This window comes from Lethenteron reissneri, chromosome 31, assembly GCF_015708825.2.
Source record: "Lethenteron reissneri isolate LAM-NWPU_2019-01 chromosome 31, ASM1570882v1, whole genome shotgun sequence".
Taxonomy (NCBI): Eukaryota; Metazoa; Chordata; class Hyperoartia; order Petromyzontiformes; family Petromyzontidae; genus Lethenteron; species Lethenteron reissneri.
In genome coordinates this window covers 282,226-304,913 of record NC_083809.1, presented here as the reverse complement: position 1 = coordinate 304,913, position 22,688 = coordinate 282,226, and the positions used below count along the sequence as shown (strand labels likewise).

Here is a 22,688-nt window from a genome sequence, read left to right as displayed (position 1 = left end):
GTGGCTGAGTGCAGAATGGCTGAGTGAGTCGCTGAGTGCAGAGTGGCTGAGTGCAGAGTGGCTGAGTGAGTCAGTGAGTGCAGAGTGGCTGAGTGCAGAGTAGCTGAGTGCAGAGTGGCTGAGTGAGTCGCTGAGTGCAGAGTGGCTGAGTGCAGAGTAGCTGAGTGCAGAGTGGCTGAGTGAGTCGCTGAGTGCAGAGTGGCTGAGTGCAAAGTGGCTGAGTGCAAAGTGGCTGAGTGCAGAGTAGCTGAGTGCAGAATGGCTGAGTGCAGAATGGCCGAGTGCAGAGTCGCTGAGTGCAGAGTGGCTGAGTGCAAAGTGGCTGAGTGCAGAGTGGCTGAGTGCAGAGTGGCTGAGTGCAAAGTAGCTGAGTGCAGAGTCGCTGAGTGCAGAGTAGCTGAGTGCAGAGTGGCTGAGTGCAGAGTGGCTGAGTGCAGAGTAGCTGAGTGCAGAGTGGCTGAGTGAGTCGCTGAGTGCAGAGTGGCTGAGTGCAGAGTGGCTGAGTGCAGAGTGGCTGAGTGCAGAGTGGCTGAGTGCAGAGTAGCTGAGTGCAGAGTGGCTGAGTGTAGAGTGGCTGAGTGCAGAGTGGCTGAGTGCAGAGTAGCTGAGTGCAGATTGGCTGAGTGCAGAGTAGCTGAGTGCAGAGTGGCTGAGTGCAGAATGGCTGAGTGAGTCGCTGAGTGCAGAGTGGCTGAGTGCAGAGTGGCTGAGTGAGTCGCTGAGTGCAGAGTGGCTGAGTGCAGAGTAGCTGAGTGCAGAGTGGCTGAGTGAGTCGCTGAGTGCAGAGTGGCTGAGTGCAGAGTAGCTGAGTGCAGAGTGGCTGAGTGAGTCGCTGAGTGCAGAGTGGCTGAGTGCAAAGTGGCTGAGTGCAGAGTGGCTGAGTGCAGAGTAGCTGAGTGCAGAATGGCTGAGTGCAGAGTAGCTGAGTGCAGAATAGCTGAGTGCAAGGTGGCTGAGTGCAGAGTAGCTGAGTGCAGAGTGGCTGAGTGAGTCGCTGAGTGCAGAGTGGCTGAGTGCAAAGTGGCTGAGTGCAGAGTGGCTGAGTGCAGAGTAGCTGAGTGCAGAATGGCTGAGTGCAGAATGGCCGAGTGCAGAGTGGCGGAGTGCAGAGTGGCTGAGTGCAGAGTAGCTGAGTGCAGAGTAGCTGAGTGCAGAGTCGCTGAGTGCAGAATAGCTGAGTGCAGAGTGGCTGAGTGCAGAGTGGCTGAGTGCAGAGTAGCTGAGTGCAGAGTGGCTGAGTGAGTCGCTGAGTGCAGATTGGCTGAGTGCAGAGTGGCTGAGTGCAGAGTCGCTGAGTGCAGAGTGGCTGAGTGCAGAGTGGCTGAGTGCAGAGTAGCTGAGTGCAGAGTGGCTGAGTGTAGAGTGGCTGAGTGCAGAGTGGCTGAGTGAGTCGCTGAGTGCAGAGTGGCTGAGTGCAGAGTGGCTGAGTGCAGAGTGGCTGAGTGCAGAGTGGCTGAGTGCAGAGTAGCTGAGTGCAGAGTGGCTGAGTGTAGAGTGGCTGAGTGCAGAGTGGCTGAGTGCAGAGTAGCTGAGTGCAGATTGGCTGAGTGCAGAGTAGCTGAGTGCAGAGTGGCTGAGTGCAGAATGGCTGAGTGAGTCGCTGAGTGCAGAGTGGCTGAGTGCAGAGTGGCTGAGTGAGTCGCTGAGTGCAGAGTGGCTGAGTGCAGAGTAGCTGAGTGCAGAGTGGCTGAGTGAGTCGCTGAGTGCAGAGTGGCTGAGTGCAGAGTAGCTGAGTGCAGAGTGGCTGAGTGAGTCGCTGAGTGCAGAGTGGCTGAGTGCAAAGTGGCTGAGTGCAGAGTGGCTGAGTGCAGAGTAGCTGAGTGCAGAATGGCTGAGTGCAGAGTAGCTGAGTGCAGAATAGCTGAGTGCAAGGTGGCTGAGTGCAGAGTAGCTGAGTGCAGAGTGGCTGAGTGAGTCGCTGAGTGCAGAGTGGCTGAGTGCAAAGTGGCTGAGTGCAGAGTGGCTGAGTGCAGAGTAGCTGAGTGCAGAATGGCTGAGTGCAGAATGGCCGAGTGCAGAGTGGCGGAGTGCAGAGTGGCTGAGTGCAGAGTAGCTGAGTGCAGAGTAGCTGAGTGCAGAGTCGCTGAGTGCAGAATAGCTGAGTGCAGAGTGGCTGAGTGCAGAGTGGCTGAGTGCAGAGTAGCTGAGTGCAGAGTGGCTGAGTGAGTCGCTGAGTGCAGATTGGCTGAGTGCAGAGTGGCTGAGTGCAGAGTCGCTGAGTGCAGAGTGGCTGAGTGCAGAGTGGCTGAGTGCAGAGTAGCTGAGTGCAGAGTGGCTGAGTGTAGAGTGGCTGAGTGCAGAGTGGCTGAGTGCAGAGTAGCTGAGTGCAGATTGGCTGAGTGCAGAGTAGCTGAGTGCAGAGTGGCTGAGTGCAGAATGGCTGAGTGAGTCGCTGAGTGCAGAGTGGCTGAGTGCAGAGTGGCTGAGTGAGTCGCTGAGTGCAGAGTGGCTGAGTGCAGAGAAGCTGAGTGCAGAGTGGATGAGTGAGTCGCTGAGTGCAGAGTGGCTGAGTGCAGAGTAGCTGAGTGCAGAGTGGCTGAGTGAGTCGCTGAGTGCAGAGTGGCTGAGTGCAAAATGGCTGAGTGCAGAGTGGCTGAGTGCAGAGTAGCTGAGTGCAGAGTGGCTGAGTGCAGAGTGGCTGAGTGCAGAGTGGCTGAGTGCAGAGTAGCTGAGTGCAGAGTGGCTGAGTGCAGAGTGGCTGAGTGCAGAATGGCTGAGTGCAGAGTGGCTGAGTGCAAAGTGGCTGAGTGCAGAGTAGCTGAGTGCAGAATGGCTGAGTGCAGAGTAGCTGAGTGCAGAATAGCTGAGTGCAAGGTGGCTGAGTGCAGAGTAGCTGAGTGCAGAGTGGCTGAGTGAGTCGCTGAGTGCAGAGTGGCTGAGTGCAAAGTGGCTGAGTGCAGAGTGGCTGAGTGCAGAGTAGCTGAGTGCAGAATGGCTGAGTGCAGAATGGCCGAGTGCAGAGTGGCGGAGTGCAGAGTGGCTGAGTGCAGAGTAGCTGAGTGCAGAGTAGCTGAGTGCAGAGTCGCTGAGTGCAGAATAGCTGAGTGCAGAGTGGCTGAGTGCAGAGTGGCTGAGTGCAGAGTAGCTGAGTGCAGAGTGGCTGAGTGAGTCGCTGAGTGCAGATTGGCTGAGTGCAGAGTGGCTGAGTGCAGAGTCGCTGAGTGCAGAGTGGCTGAGTGCAGAGTGGCTGAGTGCAGAGTAGCTGAGTGCAGAGTGGCTGAGTGTAGAGTGGCTGAGTGCAGAGTGGCTGAGTGCAGAGTAGCTGAGTGCAGATTGGCTGAGTGCAGACTAGCTGAGTGCAGAGTGGCTGAGTGCAGAATGGCTGAGTGAGTCGCTGAGTGCAGAGTGGCTGAGTGCAGAGTGGCTGAGTGAGTCGCTGAGTGCAGAGTGGCTGAGTGCAGAGAAGCTGAGTGCAGAGTGGCTGAGTGAGTCGCTGAGTGCAGAGTGGCTGAGTGCAGAGTAGCTGAGTGCAGAGTGGCTGAGTGAGTCGCTGAGTGCAGAGTGGCTGAGTGCAAAATGGCTGAGTGCAGAGTGGCTGAGTGCAGAGCTGAGTGCAGAGTGGCTGAGTGCAGAGTGGCTGAGTGCAGAGTGGCTGAGTGCAGAGTAGCTGAGTGCAGAGTGGCTGAGTGCAGAGTGGCTGAGTGCAGAATGGCTGAGTGCAGAGTGGCTGAGTGCAAAGTGGCTGAGTGCAGAGTAGCTGAGTGCAGAGTGGCTGAGTGCAGAATGGCTGAGTGCAGAGTAGCTGAGTGCAGAGTGGCTGAGTGCAGAGTAGCTGAGTGCAGAATGGCTGAGTGCAGAGTGGCTGAGTGCAGAATGGCTGAGTGCAAAGTGGCTGAGTGCAGAGTAGCTGAGTGCAGAGTGGATGAGTGCAGAATGGCTGAGTGCAGAGTGGCTGAGTGCAGAGTGGCTGAGTGCAGAGTAGCTGAGTGCAGAGTGGCTGAGTGTAGAGTGGCTGAGTGCAGAGTGGCTGAGTGCAGAGTGGCTGAGTGCAGATTGGCTGAGTGCAGAGTAGCTGAGTGCAGAGTGGCTGAGTGCAGAATGGCTGAGTGAGTCGCTGAGTGCAGAGTGGCTGAGTGCAGAGTGGCTGAGTGAGTCGCTGAGTGCAGAGTGGCTGAGTGCAGAGTCGCTGAGTGCAGAGTGGCTGAGTGTAGAGTGGCTGAGTGCAGAGTGGCTGAGTGAGTCGCTGAGTGCAGAGTGGCTGAGTGCAAAGTGGCTGAGTGCAGAGTGGCTGAGTGCAGAGTAGCTGAGTGCAGAATGGCTGAGTGCAGAGTAGCTGAGTGCAGAATGGCTGAGTGCAGAGTAGCTGAGTGCAGAGTAGCTGAGTGCAGAGTGGCTGAGTGCAGAGTAGCTGAGTGCAGAGTGGCTGAGTGCAGAGTGGCTGAGTGCAGAATGGCTGAGTGCAGAGTGGCTGAGTGCAAAGTGGCTGAGTGCAGAGTAGCTGAGTGCAGAGTGGCTGAGTGCAGAATGGCTGAGTGCAGAGTAGTTGAGTGCAGAGTGGCTGAGTGCAGAATGGCTGAGTGCAGAGTGGCTGAGTGCAGAGTGGCTGAGTGCAGAATGGCTGAGTGCAAAGTGGCTGAGTTCAGAGTAGCTGAGTGCAGAGTGGCTGAGTGCAGAATGGCTGAGTGCTGAGTGGCTGAGTGCAGAGTGGCTGAGTGCAGAATGGCTGAGTGCAAAGTGGCTGAGTGCAGAGTAGCTGAGTCCAGAGTGGCTGAGTGCAGAATGGCTGAGTGCAGAGTGGCTGAGTGCAGAGTAGCTGAGTGCAGAGTGGCTGAGTGCAGAATGGCTGAGTGCAGAGTGGCTGAGTGCAGAGTAGCTGAGTGCAGAGTGGCTGAGTGCAGAATGGCTGAGTGCAGAGTGGCTGAGTGCAGAATGGCTGAGTGCAAAGTGGCTGAGTGCAGAGTAGCTGAGTGCAGAGTAGCTGAGTGCAAAGTGGCTGAGTGCAGTCGCTGAGTGCAGAGTGGCTGAGTGCAAAGTGGCTGAGTGCAGAGTGGCTGAGTGCAGAGTGGCTGAGTGCAGAGTAGCTGAGTGCAGAGTGGCTGAGTGCAGAGTAGCTGAGTGCAGAGTGGCTGAGTGAGTCGCTGAGTGCAGAGTGGCTGAGTGCAGAGTGGCTGAGTGCAGAGTCGCTGAGTGCAGAGTGGCTGAGTGCAGAGTGGCTGAGTGCAGAATAGCTGAGTGCAGAGTGGCTGAGTGTAGAGTGGCTGAGTGCAGAGTGGCTGAGTGCAGAGTAGCTGAGTGCAGATTGGCTGAGTGCAGAGTAGCTGAGTGCAGAGTGGCTGAGTGCAGAATGGCTGAGTGAGTCGCTGAGTGCAGAGTGGCTGAGTGCAGAGTGGCTGAGTGAGTCGCTGAGTGCAGAGTGGCTGAGTGCAGAGTAGCTGAGTGCAGAGTGGCTGAGTGAGTCGCTGAGTGCAGAGTGGCTGAGTGCAGAGTAGCTGAGTGCAGAGTGGCTGAGTGAGTCGCTGAGTGCAGAGTGGCTGAGTGCAAAGTGGCTGAGTGCAGAGTGGCTGAGTGCAGAGTAGCTGAGTGCAGAATGGCTGAGTGCAGAGTAGCTGAGTGCAGAATAGCTGAGTGCAAGGTGGCTGAGTGCAGAGTAGCTGAGTGCAGAGTGGCTGAGTGAGTCGCTGAGTGCAGAGTGGCTGAGTGCAAAGTGGCTGAGTGCAGAGTGGCTGAGTGCAGAGTAGCTGAGTGCAGAATGGCTGAGTGCAGAATGGCCGAGTGCAGAGTGGCGGAGTGCAGAGTGGCTGAGTGCAGAGTAGCTGAGTGCAGAGTAGCTGAGTGCAGAGTCGCTGAGTGCAGAATAGCTGAGTGCAGAGTGGCTGAGTGCAGAGTGGCTGAGTGCAGAGTAGTTGAGTGCAGAGTGGCTGAGTGAGTCGCTGAGTGCAGATTGGCTGAGTGCAGAGTGGCTGAGTGCAGAGTCGCTGAGTGCAGAGTGGCTGAGTGCAGAGTGGCTGAGTGCAGAGTAGCTGAGTGCAGAGTGGCTGAGTGTAGAGTGGCTGAGTGCAGAGTGGCTGAGTGCAGAGTAGCTGAGTGCAGATTGGCTGAGTGCAGAGTAGCTGAGTGCAGAGTGGCTGAGTGCAGAATGGCTGAGTGAGTCGCTGAGTGCAGAGTGGCTGAGTGCAGAGTGGCTGAGTGAGTCGCTGAGTGCAGAGTGGCTGAGTGCAGAGAAGCTGAGTGCAGAGTGGCTGAGTGAGTCGCTGAGTGCAGAGTGGCTGAGTGCAGAGTAGCTGAGTGCAGAGTGGCTGAGTGAGTCGCTGAGTGCAGAGTGGCTGAGTGCAAAATGGCTGAGTGCAGAGTGGCTGAGTGCAGAGTAGCTGAGTGCAGAGTGGCTGAGTGCAGAGTGGCTGAGTGCAGAGTGGCTGAGTGCAGAGTAGCTGAGTGCAGAGTGGCTGAGTGCAGAGTGGCTGAGTGCAGAATGGCTGAGTGCAGAGTGGCTGAGTGCAAAGTGGCTGAGTGCAGAGTAGCTGAGTGCAGAGTGGCTGAGTGCAGAATGGCTGAGTGCAGAGTAGCTGAGTGCAGAGTGGCTGAGTGCAGAGTAGCTGAGTGCAGAATGGCTGAGTGCAGAGTGGCTGAGTGCAGAATGGCTGAGTGCAAAGTGGCTGAGTGCAGAGTAGCTGAGTGCAGAGTGGATGAGTGCAGAATGGCTGAGTGCAGAGTGGCTGAGTGCAGAGTGGCTGAGTGCAGAGTAGCTGAGTGCAGAGTGGCTGAGTGTAGAGTGGCTGAGTGCAGAGTGGCTGAGTGCAGAGTGGCTGAGTGCAGATTGGCTGAGTGCAGAGTAGCTGAGTGCAGAGTGGCTGAGTGCAGAATGGCTGAGTGAGTCGCTGAGTGCAGAGTGGCTGAGTGCAGAGTGGCTGAGTGAGTCGCTGAGTGCAGAGTGGCTGAGTGCAGAGTCGCTGAGTGCAGAGTGGCTGAGTGTAGAGTGGCTGAGTGCAGAGTGGCTGAGTGAGTCGCTGAGTGCAGAGTGGCTGAGTGCAAAGTGGCTGAGTGCAGAGTGGCTGAGTGCAGAGTAGCTGAGTGCAGAATGGCTGAGTGCAGAGTAGCTGAGTGCAGAATGGCTGAGTGCAGAGTAGCTGAGTGCAGAGTAGCTGAGTGCAGAGTGGCTGAGTGCAGAGTAGCTGAGTGCAGAGTGGCTGAGTGCAGAGTGGCTGAGTGCAGAATGGCTGAGTGCAGAGTGGCTGAGTGCAAAGTGGCTGAGTGCAGAGTAGCTGAGTGCAGAGTGGCTGAGTGCAGAATGGCTGAGTGCAGAGTAGTTGAGTGCAGAGTGGCTGAGTGCAGAATGGCTGAGTGCAGAGTGGCTGAGTGCAGAGTGGCTGAGTGCAGAATGGCTGAGTGCAAAGTGGCTGAGTGCAGAGTAGCTGAGTGCAGAGTGGCTGAGTGCAGAATGGCTGAGTGCAGAGTGGCTGAGTGCAGAGTGGCTGAGTGCAGAATGGCTGAGTGCAAAGTGGCTGAGTGCAGAGTAGCTGAGTCCAGAGTGGCTGAGTGCAGAATGGCTGAGTGCAGAGTGGCTGAGTGCAGAGTAGCTGAGTGCAGAGTGGCTGAGTGCAGAATGGCTGAGTGCAGAATGGCTGAGTGCAGAGTAGCTGAGTGCAGAGTGGCTGAGTGCAGAATGGCTGAGTGCAGAGTGGCTGAGTGCAGAATGGCTGAGTGCAAAGTGGCTGAGTGCAGAGTAGCTGAGTGCAGAGTAGCTGAGTGCAAAGTGGCTGAGTGCAGTCGCTGAGTGCAGAGTGGCTGAGTGCAAAGTGGCTGAGTGCAGAGTGGCTGAGTGCAGAGTGGCTGAGTGCAGAGTAGCTGAGTGCAGAGTGGCTGAGTGCAGAGTAGCTGAGTGCAGAGTGGCTGAGTGAGTCGCTGAGTGCAGAGTGGCTGAGTGCAGAGTGGCTGAGTGCAGAGTCGCTGAGTGCAGAGTGGCTGAGTGCAGAGTGGCTGAGTGCAGAATAGCTGAGTGCAGTGTGGCTGAGTGTAGAGTGGCTGAGTGCAGAGTGGCTGAGTGCAGAGTAGCTGAGTGCAGATTGGCTGAGTGCAGAGTAGCTGAGTGCAGAGTGGCTGAGTGCAGAATGGCTGAGTGATTCGCTGAGTGCAGAGTGGCTGAGTGCAGAGTGGCTGAGTGAGTCGCTGAGTGCAGAGTGGCTGAGTGCAGAGTAGCTGAGTGCAGAGTGGCTGAGTGAGTCGCTGAGTGCAGAGTGGCTGAGTGCAGAGTAGCTGAGTGCAGAGTAGCTGAGTGAGTCGCTGAGTGCAGAGTGGCTGAGTGCAAAGTGGCTGAGTGCAGAGTAGCTGAGTGCAGAGTAGCTGAGTGCAGAGTGGCTGAGTGCAGAGTGGCTGAGTGCAGAGTGGCTGAGTGCAGAATGGCTGAGTGCAGAGTGGCTGAGTGCAAAGTGGCTGAGTGCAGAGTAGCTGAGTGCAGAGTGGCTGAGTGCAGAATGGCTGAGTGCAGAGTAGCTGAGTGCAGAGTGGCTGAGTGCAGAGTAGCTGAGTGCAGAATGGCTGAGTGCAGAGTGGCTGAGTGCAGAGTGGCTGAGTGCAGAATGGCTGAGTGCAAAGTGGCTGAGTGCAGAGTAGCTGAGTGCAGAGTGGCTGAGTACAGAATGGCTGAGTGCAGAGTGGCTGAGTGCAGAGTGGCTGAGTGCAGAATGGCTGAGTGCAAAGTGGCTGAGTGCAGAGTAGCTGAGTGCAGAGTGGCTGAGTGCAGAATGGCTGAGTGCAGAGTGGCTGAGTGCAGAATGGCTGAGTGCAAAGTGGCTGAGTGCAGAGTAGCTGAGTGCAGAGTGGCTGAGTGCAGAGTAGCTGAGTGCAGAGTAGCTGAGTGCAGAGTGGCTGAGTGTAGAGTGGCTGAGTGCAGAATGGCTGAGTGCAAAGTGGCTGAGTGCAGAGTAGCTGAGTGCAGAATGACTGAGTGCAGAGTGGCTGAGTGCAGAGTGGCTGAGTGCAGAGTGGCTGAGTGCAGAGTAGCTGAGTGCAGTGGCTGAGTGCAGAGTAGCTGAGTGTAGAGTAGCTGATTGTGGAGTAGCTGAGTGCAGAGTGGCTGAGTGCAGAGTAGCTGAGTGCAGAGTGGCTGAGTGCAGAGTGGCTGAGTGCAGAATGGCTGAGTGCAGAGTAGCTGAGTGCAGAGTAGCTGAGTGCAGAGTGGCTGAGTGCAGAGTAGCTGAGTGCAGAGTAGCTGAGTGCAGAGTAGCTGAGTGTGGAGTAGCTGAGTGCAAAGTGGCTGAGTGCAGAGTAGCTGAGTGCAGAGTGGCTGACTGCAAAGTGGCTGAGTGAGTCGCTGAGTGCAGAGTGGCTGAGTGCAGATTGGCTGAGTGTAGAGTGGCTGAGTGCAGAGTAGCTGAGTGCAGAGTGGCTGAGTGCAGAGTGGCTGAGTGCAGAGTGGCTGAGTGAGTCGCTGAGTGTGGAGCGGCTGAGTGCAGAGTGGCTGAGTGCAGAGTAGCTGAGTGCAGAGTAGCTGAGTGCAGAGTGGCTGAGTGCGGTGTAGAATAGATAATAACGGGGAGAAGTCCAGTGTATGTGACCGTACAGATAGTTATAGCAATGCCTACAAGTGGCGTGAAAACAGGTTAAATAAAGTGTAAGCAGGCGACTTGTTACAACGTGTCAGTGGGAGTAATTTAACAAGACACTACACATAGAATGTTGGGGTAAGTGCTGTTCGAGAGCACCTATGAAGATCAACATGGTACACGAGGGGGTGGGTGGCAAACACCACGCCCGGCCACCTTTGTCTCTCCATTGAGGATGTTTACACACCGCACCAGGTACTCATTTAAGGCCGATTTAAACTATGGGACGCCAGCAGCGGTTCAGTTATCCGTCACCGATGTTGGCTGCGAGCGGGAATCGAACTTGGGTCATCAGGATCGTAATGCGCTAACCACTGCGCCGCCACTTCCCACAAAGTCAACGAAGAACCCGCACACATCAATGTCATGTGACTGTCATGTGACGCAGCGACGATGATGGGACATGCATCGCTGTGTCACGTCATATGGTGACACTGCGACACTCGGCAGCACTAAAGATCGAGGCATCATTGCGTCACATTAGGGCCGAAATCACCAGGAATGTGCCCGAGGTTTGAATTTTTGCTCAACTCTGGTCAGATCACGGAAGTCAAGCAGGGCTGAGCGTGGAGAGTGCTGCTCACACGTGCGGCCAGCATGCGTGCAACAGGTCGTCGTCATGGGGTGTGGAGCTACGTGGTGGTGGTCAGTCGAGGGCAGTGCAGCAAAAGCCATTGTTTCCATGCTCTGGCATCTATGGTCTGCACCTTCGCCAAACCGCACTGACCAGCGTGGTGAAGTATGGTTACACGATCCAACAACTGGCACGGCGTGGGGTGGCCCTCATCCAATAGTGGACTGGCACACGCCCGGGTCTTATAATGGCAATTTAATGACATGCAATGACACTGAAGCACAAGTCATGTTCGTGATGTTCACCACCAAGGCCATCCCAACACTCCACTCAGCAAACATGAGATAAATATTATTGATGTGTTTGAAAATGCCACACCTGCCAAGAACACGCTATTCGCTCAGAATACGAACAAGCATGCCTTATTTGCAGCGGTTAACGTGGCTTTAGAGTTTAAATTAGATCCCAGCTCGACCTTATCAACCAACTTCAAACCCACAGATAAGACGTTGATAATTCCTTTTTATTTAATTGGTAATGATACGTGTCAACAGCAGCTAGTGTGGCGTTCACAAGACTATCAAACCTTAAACCCAAAAGGTTTTGTTGTATGCATGTTCGTGGAACTTCTTTCACACCATATGTAGCCACCCGTGCTCATCAGGTGCCAAACACGACAAGACAGTTCAAGTAATTTGCTTTGTTTAAACAAATACAACGTTCTGAGCAAGAAAATAAGTCATGAGTCACCACGCAGCACGACAGCTCCACACAAGTGTAATAAAAGGACTCAGACACTTCTTGCTGACTCCGTGTCCTTTATTTGGGGTTCGCGTTCTCCTTCCCACACGGCACTCCTCCTGAGACTCTCTCCCTGGCAGCCCCACATCTGCCTTCGCTCCCGTAGCCTTCCACGCTCCTGCAGCTCCGCTGCAGGCTCTTGGTACAGCCCTCTGGCTGCTCCCCCAGCAGCTCCATCTCTGCTCCCTGTTCCTCCGTGCGTGGCGATCTCGCCACCTCCCAATGTCAGCCCTTCGTGGCCTCTATGGCTATCTCGCCATTTCCTACCTCAATCCTCCACTCTCTCTTCCACCCCGCTGGCTGGCGCCGTCATGAGCCCCTCAGCCACCAGGCTGAGGCACGGCGACCACCCAACGTGTTCACCACCCTTCACTCCCCCGACTGACCCAGATAGCTTCCTGTCTCCCCGCTATAACTTCTCCCCCACGTCACCCTGACTCCTCCCTCTCGGATCGTCATATCCGCCCCGCCCATTTACGCCCGCATTACACTACCCTCCCCCGTAGAGAAAATCCCAGCCGTCCTCGGCTGAAACAGAACAAAATAATGCGGGCGAAGGCATCACAATCAGGAGTCCCCCAGACACAACGGAGATTATAACAACAACAACACAAGCAACGAAAGGGGAGGTATCAGGAACTGGAACAGAACACCGGCCTGTCCTCCGCACAACAACAACAAGAATAAGAATGGCACAATGAACAAAAACGGCAACTGACACGCAAGAACGGCCAACGCGCACAACCCAGAAATGTGATGTTTTAGTGCGTGTCCATGTTGCAGTTCCATCCGCTCGGCTCAAGTCCAACGTCAAAGAGCAAGTGGTAGAGCAGAACGACGAACGGTGCTCAATTGCTCCTTCAAGTCCTCATCCAGCTAGCACACCAGGTAACACCCAGTGCGACGGGAGCTGAAGAATCTGTGACGAGAAGGAGAATCCAATCCCCTGAGGCACAGCACAACAACGCACATCCGCATGTCGTACACGACAGCCACCCGGCCTCAGGGTAGTGGAGATGATGTAAATCCAGCCCGCTTAAAAAAAACTCCCCATAAATACCCAAAATAACGCAATGGATGCCCCAGTATTTACATTTTAACAACAATATTATTTACACGTGACAACAACAACAACAAAATTTTCTGCTCTTACCCACCAGCAGTCCTCCCTTGAGGACCAGCACAGACATCGCACGTACACAGCATGTACCCACGGTCACTCTCAGCAACCCAACAAAACGCCTAATCGCACACCCTCGCGTGGAGAGAGCCACGCTCCCCAGCGGTAATGTTTAACTCGCCCTAACCCCCACCGTGGTCGTCAACCCACAGCAACATCCACTGACCATACTCTCAGCTAGTGCAATTTCGGGGATGAGCAGCAACTCGGCCACGCTCCTCCCTTACTATCCCATCAGAGATGGACACACACCAGCCTCGTATAGTCCGATGCTTTATAGCCCAGGGAAGGTTCATCCCCCAGCAATGCCAGACCCCCTGTACTCCCCCCACGGGGCAATGTTCTCTTATAGAGACAATAACACCCTAACCCAGATCCCGTGAGCCCCCGGCACACCAGGTTCAGTCTGCCACCGCACAACTGAACCATGACTCCCCGAGCCATATGAGCACATGGCCCATTAGTTTAAGACATACCACGGAGGTTTCGCCTCCGGGCTGTCAGGTCAGCCATCAGCCATAGCCCGATGTGACCACAACTCGTGCATCACCCAATCAACAATGGCAGGCATAACAGATGGAATATTTGCCCCACCCCGGTTTTTCCCGCGCGCTCAAAATGGCATCCCCCTTCGCCCAGCGCGTTCGCGCAATCTCTCCCGCGCACTCAAAATGGCGGCCCTTTCCGCAAAGCGCATCGTCACCATACCCCGCGTGCGCGCAAAATGGCGGCCCAACGTGCGAACACGTGGCCAGTTTTCTCCATTCGTGCACCCCAGCTTCCCTTAACTGGGGGTCACAAGACGCATCCCCCGTCACGTTATAACAACCCCACCAACGATAGACGCACAGCCCCAGCTTGCTGCGCACAGCTGTCATATCGTGGAATTTTTAACCAATATTTTACCAACCACATTGGTTACACAACCCAACTCGCAAAGCAACTCGTGGCTGCATGCGATCAACCGAATACGCGACGCCACTTGGCGCCAATTTACGGTCCCATTAGCATTAACCTTTGAGACACCCACAACGGCGTCATCGCGCACCCTCATTTTCAAAAAGCTCAATTACCCCTATAATATACACGCAATCTCGTGTGCACAACACCCATACAACCAAATTTTTGGGTCCCCCTCTATAATATACACGCAATCTCGTGTGCACAACACCCATACAACCAAATTTTATGGTCCCCCTCTATAATATACACGCAATCTCGTGTGCACAACAACCATACAACCAAATTTTTGGGTCCCCCTCGAATTTGTTACCAATTTCCAACAGGTACGCACAATATAATAACAATCCCAATTCCAATAATCAACCACTGCATCGCACCCCATAACCATACAGAACAGTATAACAGCACATACAATCAGCATATTGCGATCACACGCGTACATTTAAACACAATAGCAAGCAGATCTGCAGGCAACCAACACACCATTAATCCTGTCGTAACTTTGCAGCAACAACACAATTATTCTCTCTCTTGCAACAATCGCATCGCACACAGCACCTCGCAGCACAATACACCAAAAAAAAATATTTTTTTTTTTTTCCCAATTAAGCCCATCGCACAAGGTAACCCACAATATACAGCGCAAGATACCCGACGCTCCCAAGTTAATAATTAACTTCACCATCAAGATAACAACTCCACGCAGCAGCCCACACACACAATTTGACACTCAGCAACTACAGCAGACTCTCCGTCCATTCTCAACACACGCACACACTTATATTGACACCAAGCAACAAGCAGATAGCGCGTTCATCGTTATTACACACACATACACACAGTCCGAACCGCGCTCCGCACAATCGAGTCATAAGAGAAACCCAAAATAGCCCCCCGGCCCTCGAAAGATGAGTGAGGTGTGTGTTAAGGCCGGGTGCGTATCGTTATGACTCGCCCGGGGCTGCAGCAAGAAGAGGACGGCAGGGTGGCAACTTGAGACGCCTCGCAGAACTCGTTCGGCGACTTGACGGCTCCGTTGTCACGCACCCGAGCCAGGACGGGAAGCTCCCGCCCCAGCAGCTGCAGCATCGGCGTCTTCTCCTCGCAGCACCCCCTCGAAAAACAGCAGCTCACAGCAGGCTGCTCACCCCGTGGCACCTCCAGATGGCAGCGCAAGGCTGCCTCTCCGCCGCGATGTTGAAGATGGCGGCGTCCTCCCGCCGCGGTGAAGACAAGATGGCGGCTTCCCGCCGTTTCTCCCCTGCCACGCCCAAGATGGCGTCTTCGTGCCACGTGGCAATGGCGCTGGCAGCGCAGGAAAGGCAGAGGCCTGCGGATCACCACCGGGCCTCCCCGACGTCGTCCTCGGCGTGGTGAACTCACACAGTCGCGCCAGCACGATTTTCAAGGTCCCCATCTGCATCACCATCTGTCTCCATCGTAAGTTGGCATCCTCCGGCACAGACAGGTCCACCGACGCGGCGACACCTTGCTCACCCGGACCCGTACTCGTTCCAGAACGGATCTCCTCTTCCATCGCAGGCAGGTCCACTGTCTGAGGAAGGTCGTCGTCGTCGGATGATGTAGCAGGAATATTTTTTTTTTCTTCTTTCTCTCAGTTGTTTTGAGATGCCGTTTCACTTCTGACTCCAGTGTAATAAAAGGACTCAGACACTTCTTGCTGACTCCGTGTCCTTTATTTGGGGTTCGCGTTCTCCTTCCCACACGGCACTCCTCCTGAGACTCTCTCCCTGGCAGCCCCACATCTGCCTTCGCTCCCGTAGCCTTCCACGCTCCTGCAGCTCCGCTGCAGGCTCTTGGTACAGCCCTCTGGCTGCTCCCCCAGCAGCTCCATCTCTGCTCCCTGTTCCTCCGTGCGTGGCGATCTCGCCACCTCCCAATGTCAGCCCTTCGTGGCCTCTATGGCTATCTCGCCATTTCCTACCTCAATCCTCCACTCTCTCTTCCACCCCGCTGGCTGGCGCCGTCATGAGCCCCTCAGCCACCAGGCTGAGGCACGGCGACCACCCAACGTGTTCACCACCCTTCACTCCCCCGACTGACCCAGATAGCTTCCTGTCTCCCCGCTATAACTTCTCCCCCACGTCACCCTGACTCCTCCCTCTCGGATCGTCATATCCGCCCCGCCCATTTACGCCCGCATTACACAAGGAAAGTCCACACTTAAAACGACTCGCACGGCACCTCCCGTAATTGGAGTGGGTGTGTGAAACGCTAAATAAATATATTCGTCATCGTCTCCGTACCGACAAGGATAAAAAAGGAACAAGTGACGTTCACAGGAACACAAAACGAACGTGTCAACTTAGATGAATAGTTAAAAGCACTTAAAGCAAGTGTGGGGGGCAGGGTTTGGTGGAAAATTACTCGGAGAATCGCCAGGCGCGGCGGTTGCAGTCACTGACCTTGAGGGGTCAACGCCGTTGGCGAGAGACTCCCGAATGCTCCCGGCTGAAATGGAACAAATTAGCGTCAACATCTTCACACTGGGTTTTATTCCCCAGGACTGCTGCATGATCGTTATTCATTCTTTATTGTAAAATGTCTCCGCGGTTTGTTAGTTTTATGATTTTTACAATGTGCGCCTTTATACATTTAGTGCTTTCTGATAGACTTTGCTTGTTAGATATAAAGAGCGCGGCTGAACAAAGAGAAGACGACAACGTTTTTCTTTTCAAACAAAGTGCCGATCTGCAAATTAAACACGGAGATAAGCTGAAGGTGCACTTTGTATATTTTGAAGAGGATGAGACAATGTGGAAATATGCAGTGCATGTATGGTGAGGAGATGGCAGTGCTGAGTGTTCAACCCTCGTGGTGAGGAGATGGCAGTGCTGAGTGTTCAACCCTCGTGTGTGTGTGGGTTTCTACGGGAGCTCTGGTGTACTCCCACACGCCAAACACCGATTAAATAGATTTGGCAAAAATATCGCAAGACAAAAGCCCCCTGGAAAAAGAGTATTGAGACTCGGTGAGGCTTTCCTGGATAAATAAAGGGCATTTACCATCATAAGCCAATGACGAAATCATCTTGAATGCACCCATAACCAAATCTTGGAAGCTAAGCAGGTCTGAGCCTGGAAGGTGCTCGGATGCATGACCACCGTCCACAAGCAGGTTGTTATCGGGATCCAGGGCTATGTGGTGGTGTGCCAGAGGACAGTGCAGCAAAACACACTCGAGTTCACTCTATTGAAATGCTACCACATATATGCTCCTCCTCAGCTTCAACCCACGCTGACCGGCATGGTGAGTTATGGTAAAATTACCCCCAGAACTCACACGATATGGACAGCCCCTCATCCAGCAGTGGATTTACAAATTGACTGTCCATGTATATGCGTATGCTACTTCCATAATAGAGACGCATGCTACATATTATATGTTCGTTTACAACAAACCAGAAGAGGCTACACTCACAAAGCCAGTTACAAATTATGTAAGCAAATGATGAAAGTCTCTTTGAAAAAGGGATGGAACGGAAAACTGGCAGCAGTAAATCCAGATGCATGGGTCCCAGTCGTCGGGGATGGGAAGGAGGAAGCGAAAGTGCCATCCCATGCCACGGTAAATTACACGAGACAGGAACATACACGGTGCACAGAGCGCACACACACACACACATATCCAGTGATAGAAATGAACTGGTATTAACGAATGCATAGGTACTCAGTAGATGCTCTGCAATTGGCATTAGGCTGCCAGTGGGGTGGGGGAGGCAGTGATTGCTACTTGTAATTCCAATTTAGTTATCTGCAGGTAAAAATGTTCTTAATTCTGCAAATTTGGACACAATGACCTATTTTGTACACCCACTTTATGGATACGATGGCACATTTTACGATACACTCGCAGTAATAACCAGGGTGGCCTGTCGGATTAGAATAGGGGACCTTCTGCAACAAGCTGTGAACGCGCTACTGGGCCACGTCACCGCCCATGATGATGGTGCGGTCGACAGGCCACACACAGGGTTGTGCAAACAACGCGATGCAGCTCAACTCAAATGCCAAACCATTCCCCCTACCACATCACTTAAGAGATGATTCGCTAGTCCGCTTCATCAAAAAGATGCGTGGCCCACAATGGATTTGGAGGAGGGAAGTGAAGCCAGAGGCGACAGGCGATTGGCTGTGACAGACGGGACGACACCGAGTGTGTTTTCGCGCATTCGCGAGTGGTAACGCACGCGGACGGCAATTAGCCAGCAGAAGCAGATGGCCCTTTTCATTCAATTGAACAATACTCCTGGTACCTTTCTGCGTAAACAAGGTTAACTAATACTTTCCGCACAATAAGAACATTCATTAAAAGGCTTTATTTTTAGAATTGCGAGTGCCGCAAGAACAAATTCTCGTGATTTATGCAACGTGTAATAAAGTTCCTTTGATTTGAAAACTGCCTTCGATTTTTTTCTTTAAAATAACAGCAGGATATCAATCATCGCAGTGATTTGTCACCATCAAACATGAATATTGGATTCATGTAACAAATCAAATAAAAGTGTTTGCGGAATGGAAACAAATAATGAAAGTGACTTGTTTTTTTTATTTCGCAAAGAGGGAATCGTGATCCATGTGGACATGATCCACGTGGACAGATGCTGAGACAAGCGGCAAAGTGACCGAGTTCCACCAGCGCGGTGACATTAGCTGCCACCAGGCGCCAGGACCGTTCGTCAAATTCAGTAATTTGTCAACAACAGATGACATCACGGAAAGACGATTGTTTGTATACCGCAGTCTTTGCTCTGCTTCACGACATTCGGTAGTGCATTTATAGTTCATTATTACTGCAATCAATACCACATTGACGATACGAGCTCAGCCACAGACCGTACGAGGGCCTGTGCCCACGAATGGCCACCATCACTGGTCTGTCTATGGTGGCCCGATAGACACGAAATGATTGAATCCTCATCACGTTAATAAATGATCGGTTTGCCTCCTTTTCCCTGCAAAGCTCGAGCAGTACTAACGTGATTGTTACATAGTCAAAACTAGTCAGAGGTGATGGGCCAAGCAGTGGCACGGTGGTTTGCGCACCGTGCTATGAACCCAGCAGCCACGGCTACTAATCAGTGGTGTGTCATATCGGAACCAGCCCTTGACACTTCAACTCGATTCCAGCCTTGCACTGAGCAGCAGTGGTCAGCCGTGCATTTATTGAAACAGTGATTGGGTACCAGGGATGCACTAGCAGGGGGGTTGAGCCTTGTTTGTCCTTACAAGAATAAACCTTCCCACAATGCATTGTGCCAGCAACATGAGTTTTTTAAAATGTAAATGCACTTGTTAAATAATACTTTTGACTATTAAAGGGTATATCTAATACTAAATAATATTTTAAAAATTAACTTCCCATCAGCCTCCATGGTGTTAAGTTAGTCTCAACTCTATCTCTCTAGCCTCTCTGTTTATGTACTTTCATGAAAGGCCATTTCTCAAAACGTTGCCGATTGTATGTATTCATGTTTTCACTTAAGGCAGTGTTTTTGACAAGGGACATACGTTTTTTGTTAATTGTGCTAGTGCACCACTGCCAACGCAGCTTTAAGATGTTCTCTGTTCATATTTTGTTTGTTGTGGTTGCACCCGACTCAAGAGCCGCATGGCTCACAGGGCTCTACCTAATAAATGAAACTTGAATAAACTTGAACCAAATAATTAGTGCAGGTTAAGTGCAGTCAAACAACCACCACGAACCGATACTGTGTGGGAACCCTTCATCCTGTAATGGATTTAAAAAGTGTCTGTAAGTTAGTTGGAGGTGACCTCCAATCACATGATCATGTTTGTTTTTTGAGCAGCATGAGGGGTCTCTGCTGGATGCTAAACACGACTAAATTGTAAACTTCCTGAGCAGATGTCACTGACCATGCATTACTAAACCTCCAACAGCGAGCCGAGGGAGGCTCGAATTGGCTCTAGCGGAGCAGCAACGCGGTCTAGCGGGTGACCTAATGACCGGCGGTGCTGTTCAAGAAGACACCAATTCCCAGAAACTGCAGCAACAGTGAAGGCGCAGTTAATCTCACATTAGTTTTTCCGTAATGGCATGTCGGCTGCGTTCGAATCGTTATGAATTAACTGTGGCACACGGCTGCGTTCATTCCCATCCGGCCAATGCCAGTCAATAACCACCGGCGAGTCCTGAAGCAACGCCAACACCTGTGGCAGCTCCCAGCAGCCAGCGGCTCCTCGAGTTTCGCGATCATCGTTCTGCTAAACACCAGTGAGCAGCTCACGCGAACGAGAGTTCAGGATCAACGTTGCCGGAAGTGCCGATAAAGGTTATCAATAAATGTTATGACTTGGGGTGCACGCTGGTCAGTCGTCAGACAAGCCGGGAGAGAAGTTCGCAGGACTGTGTGCTTGTCACGCTGGGAATGCCTGACATTGTGACACCGAGCCGTGACCCAGAAATATCACCGAGGTCCGCGATGCAGCGGGGGTACATCAGTCGCGTAGACGTCGAGTGTGCAGGCAGTGAAAGTGCACAGGGGGCCCTTGGGCCAGAGGGGCCTCTCCAGCTGATACAATTAAATTCTATTCCTTGCACTACCAGGACCCCTGCCACCGTTGAACAATTTGACGTAATTATCTTTTCACTAAAGCATTGCCGTGGTGGGCAGGATACAGCAGACCCCTTTAGCATGCACATATTTGAGCCCCTTTAAAGTTACCTCGAGTGATTGGAAGATGTTAATCTCCAGAGTCCAAAGTTTAACCATTTTTCGCGGCACTACCCAAATGGTTACAGCTATTTTACTGCAGGCAGTAAACCGGATAAAGAAAAAGTCATGATGAGTACAGACAGTGCTCGAACTTCTAACACCAGGAACTTCCAACACCAGGACCTGGTGTGGTGTGTAAACATTGCCACTAGGGAGACAAAGGCGCTGGCCACTCATCCCCTCGTGTGCCATGCCGGCATTCATATACACTGCTCGCTATCAGCCCTTGCCCCACCAGCTTGTTGAGGCTATATGGGAGATCCTCATAGTTAGGGTGTGTGTGTATCTGTCTTTGTGTATGTATCTGTCTTTGTGTGGGGAGCGGTAGTGTAGCGGTTAGCGTGCTGCGCTACGAACCTGGCGATCCGAGTTCGATTCCCACTCACGGCCAACACCAGTGACGATAATCTGAACCGGTCCTGGGCCTCCCCTAGGTCGACTCAGCCTCAAATGAGTACCTGGTGCAATGTGTAGACATCTCCACTAGGGAGACAAAGGCGGCCGGGCGTGGTGTTGGTCACCCACCCCCTCGTGTGCCTTGCCACCGTTATAGGTGCTCGCTAACAGCACTTGCCCCTACAGTCGATTAAGGCTATACGGGGGATCTTTGTCTTTTTTGTGTATGTGCTCCCATGTGTTTGTGTGTGTCTGTGTGCACGCGCGCGTGCCCCGTGTGTGTGTGCGCGCAATTGTGACGACTCCTTGCCCCCCCTTCCGACGACAAACTAGCATCAGGACTCAAGGTAAGTGAAAATAAATCAGGTTTTTTTCTATGTATGTTACTTTATTTCATGTTTTATTTACTGTACAGTATTGTATATGGTGTTACATGCAATTTCATAACACTGACCACATGGGGATTTAAAAACAGTGCATTATCGTGTTCAGACTTACGAACCGTTGAACTTAAAAACGGGTCTCAGGAACAAATAATGCTCATAACCCGAGGGCTGTCAGTATGCTCTCCGTGCTCAGGCTTAAAGGCAAATCTACAAACCACATTCCAGTAAACCGGTTGAACTTAAGAGATTATATGAAAGCTATTTTGATATTTGCTGCACTCAAAAATACAAGTGCTAACTGCACAGGAAGCAAATATGGCTGTGAAACATTTCAAAGTTATACAAGCTCATTAATGGGATGGAGATCCAAGGCCTACCTTCAGCCCCAAGTGAAAGGTCATCTTCTGATCCTATTGATCCTGAAAACAATGTTGAATAAAGAAAATCAACTCCAGCAACAAAACAATTTCAATTGGGCGGGGGGGGGGGGGGGGATAAAACACGATTTGACACTTTGTACATGAAAAGCAAAAAACTGAGTGAATTCAGTTTGAATCAATGTCCTGTATTGTAACTGGCACAACATAAAACACAATGAAGCAGAAGCACAGCAACATCGCTCACCTCTGTTGCACAAGTTACTCGTCTCTGCTGCGCTGCTCTCATCACAATTCCTTGAATAGAGGAAGGGATATCCAGGGTTTGGCCTCTCATTAAACACATCACGACTCATCTTTATAGAGCAGTGTAATTTTACATTGCGGTGCAGCACTGCTGCTAGGAACCCGGCAACCCAAGCTCATCGTAGTTCCACGAGCCCAGCAGAGCCAATGTTTGTAGGTGAGCTTATATAATTACGTGATAAATGAGTGAGTTTTCAACTCTTCTTAGGTAATATGAATAAATCGGTATGACTCAAGTTGTGATATTTTAGGTAGTGCCAATCTCTCCTCTGACCCATGGACTATCAGTGCTGGGATGGAACTGCCTCATGCACCAATTCCTCAAACTCTGTCGTGGCCCCTGACGCAATGTTCTGGCAAGAGGCAGTATCGGTGTGGTAATGCAAGTGTAATGTGTACATTCAAGAACACACGACTTACGCACTGTCATCCAGCCACTCGTGCACGCTCGTGTGGATGCTGTAGCCTCCTGCAACACAGACCAAACATGTTTGTAGTCACGTGAAGCAGCACCTATGCCATCGCTGTATTGCACTGCATGAGCCATCGAAGACAATCCTTTAAAGCCTTTAAAAATGGCTCATACGACCAAATGCACCGCCACGCATACCAGCAACCCGTTTTGTTTAGTACGCCTACGCCACCATGAACCGACAGGGGAGGTAACGTCGACAACAAACCACTCAGTTTATAAGTTCTCAATGTGCACAAATATTGGCCGATTTTCCACAGCACACAACCTGATCGGGCACAAATTAAATGTAAATTATGGACGGCATAATTCTTGGCTTTTTAAACGCCATGATTAGAACGCTGGCACTGGTCGTTAACAACCACAAACCACCCCATGTAAGCACGCTGGAATTAAGAGTGGCTCACGGTTAATAAACACATGGCCATTGATGCCATATCAGAGCCAGCGGCAGACGCCGCATCTCACCAAGGCCTCGCGAGTGCACCGAGTGGGAGCACAGCTCACCGACTCGCATGCACCCGGAGTGTGTGAATTCTGAAGCACAAATTCCACCACGGGTTGTAGCGCTCAGAGCATGAGGGCTCAGTAGCTTCGCCGATGATATAACCACTGGCAGCGCAAGGCAGTGCATACACACAGCAGGCCCGCAGCAATGTGACACTCACACGCAACTCGTGACTCGGTCCACAACGCCAGGCGCAAAATCCAATGTAAAATCCGTGCAGGAGGAATCTACCAAGGAATGCAATCATCTATGTGTGTATTCTCATATTTTCTATGCCTTTCAATTAACCCCTACTCTTGGCTGTGGACGATATTCAATATCACTTAGGGTTTTATCAGAGCCTGATAAAACTACAAATCTACCAGTCATGGACTGAACCATATGAAAAAATAAATGCAATAAAGCGTCGAAAAATATAGATTTTTGCAT

At 52.3% G+C, this 22,688-nt stretch overlaps 1 protein-coding gene across 7 annotated transcripts in view; it reads right to left on the bottom strand.

The window, feature by feature from the left end:
- The window catches only part of LOC133349613 (uncharacterized), a 53,575-nt gene that overhangs the window by 26,731 nt on the left and 4,156 nt on the right, over positions 1-22,688 (bottom strand). For 6 of the 7 annotated variants that reach the window (XM_061563180.1, XM_061563175.1, XM_061563178.1 and 3 more), the window contains 4 exons: positions 21,700-21,748; positions 21,221-21,270; positions 20,974-21,015; positions 15,484-15,529 (listed from right to left, as the gene is read on the bottom strand). In XM_061563180.1, coding sequence (XP_061419164.1) covers positions 15,484-15,529; positions 20,974-21,015; positions 21,221-21,270; positions 21,700-21,748 — 187 coding nt within the window. The remainder of the gene's footprint in view (positions 1-15,483; positions 15,530-20,973; positions 21,016-21,220; positions 21,271-21,699; positions 21,749-22,688) is intronic. The other variant, XM_061563181.1, reaches the window with a different exon arrangement.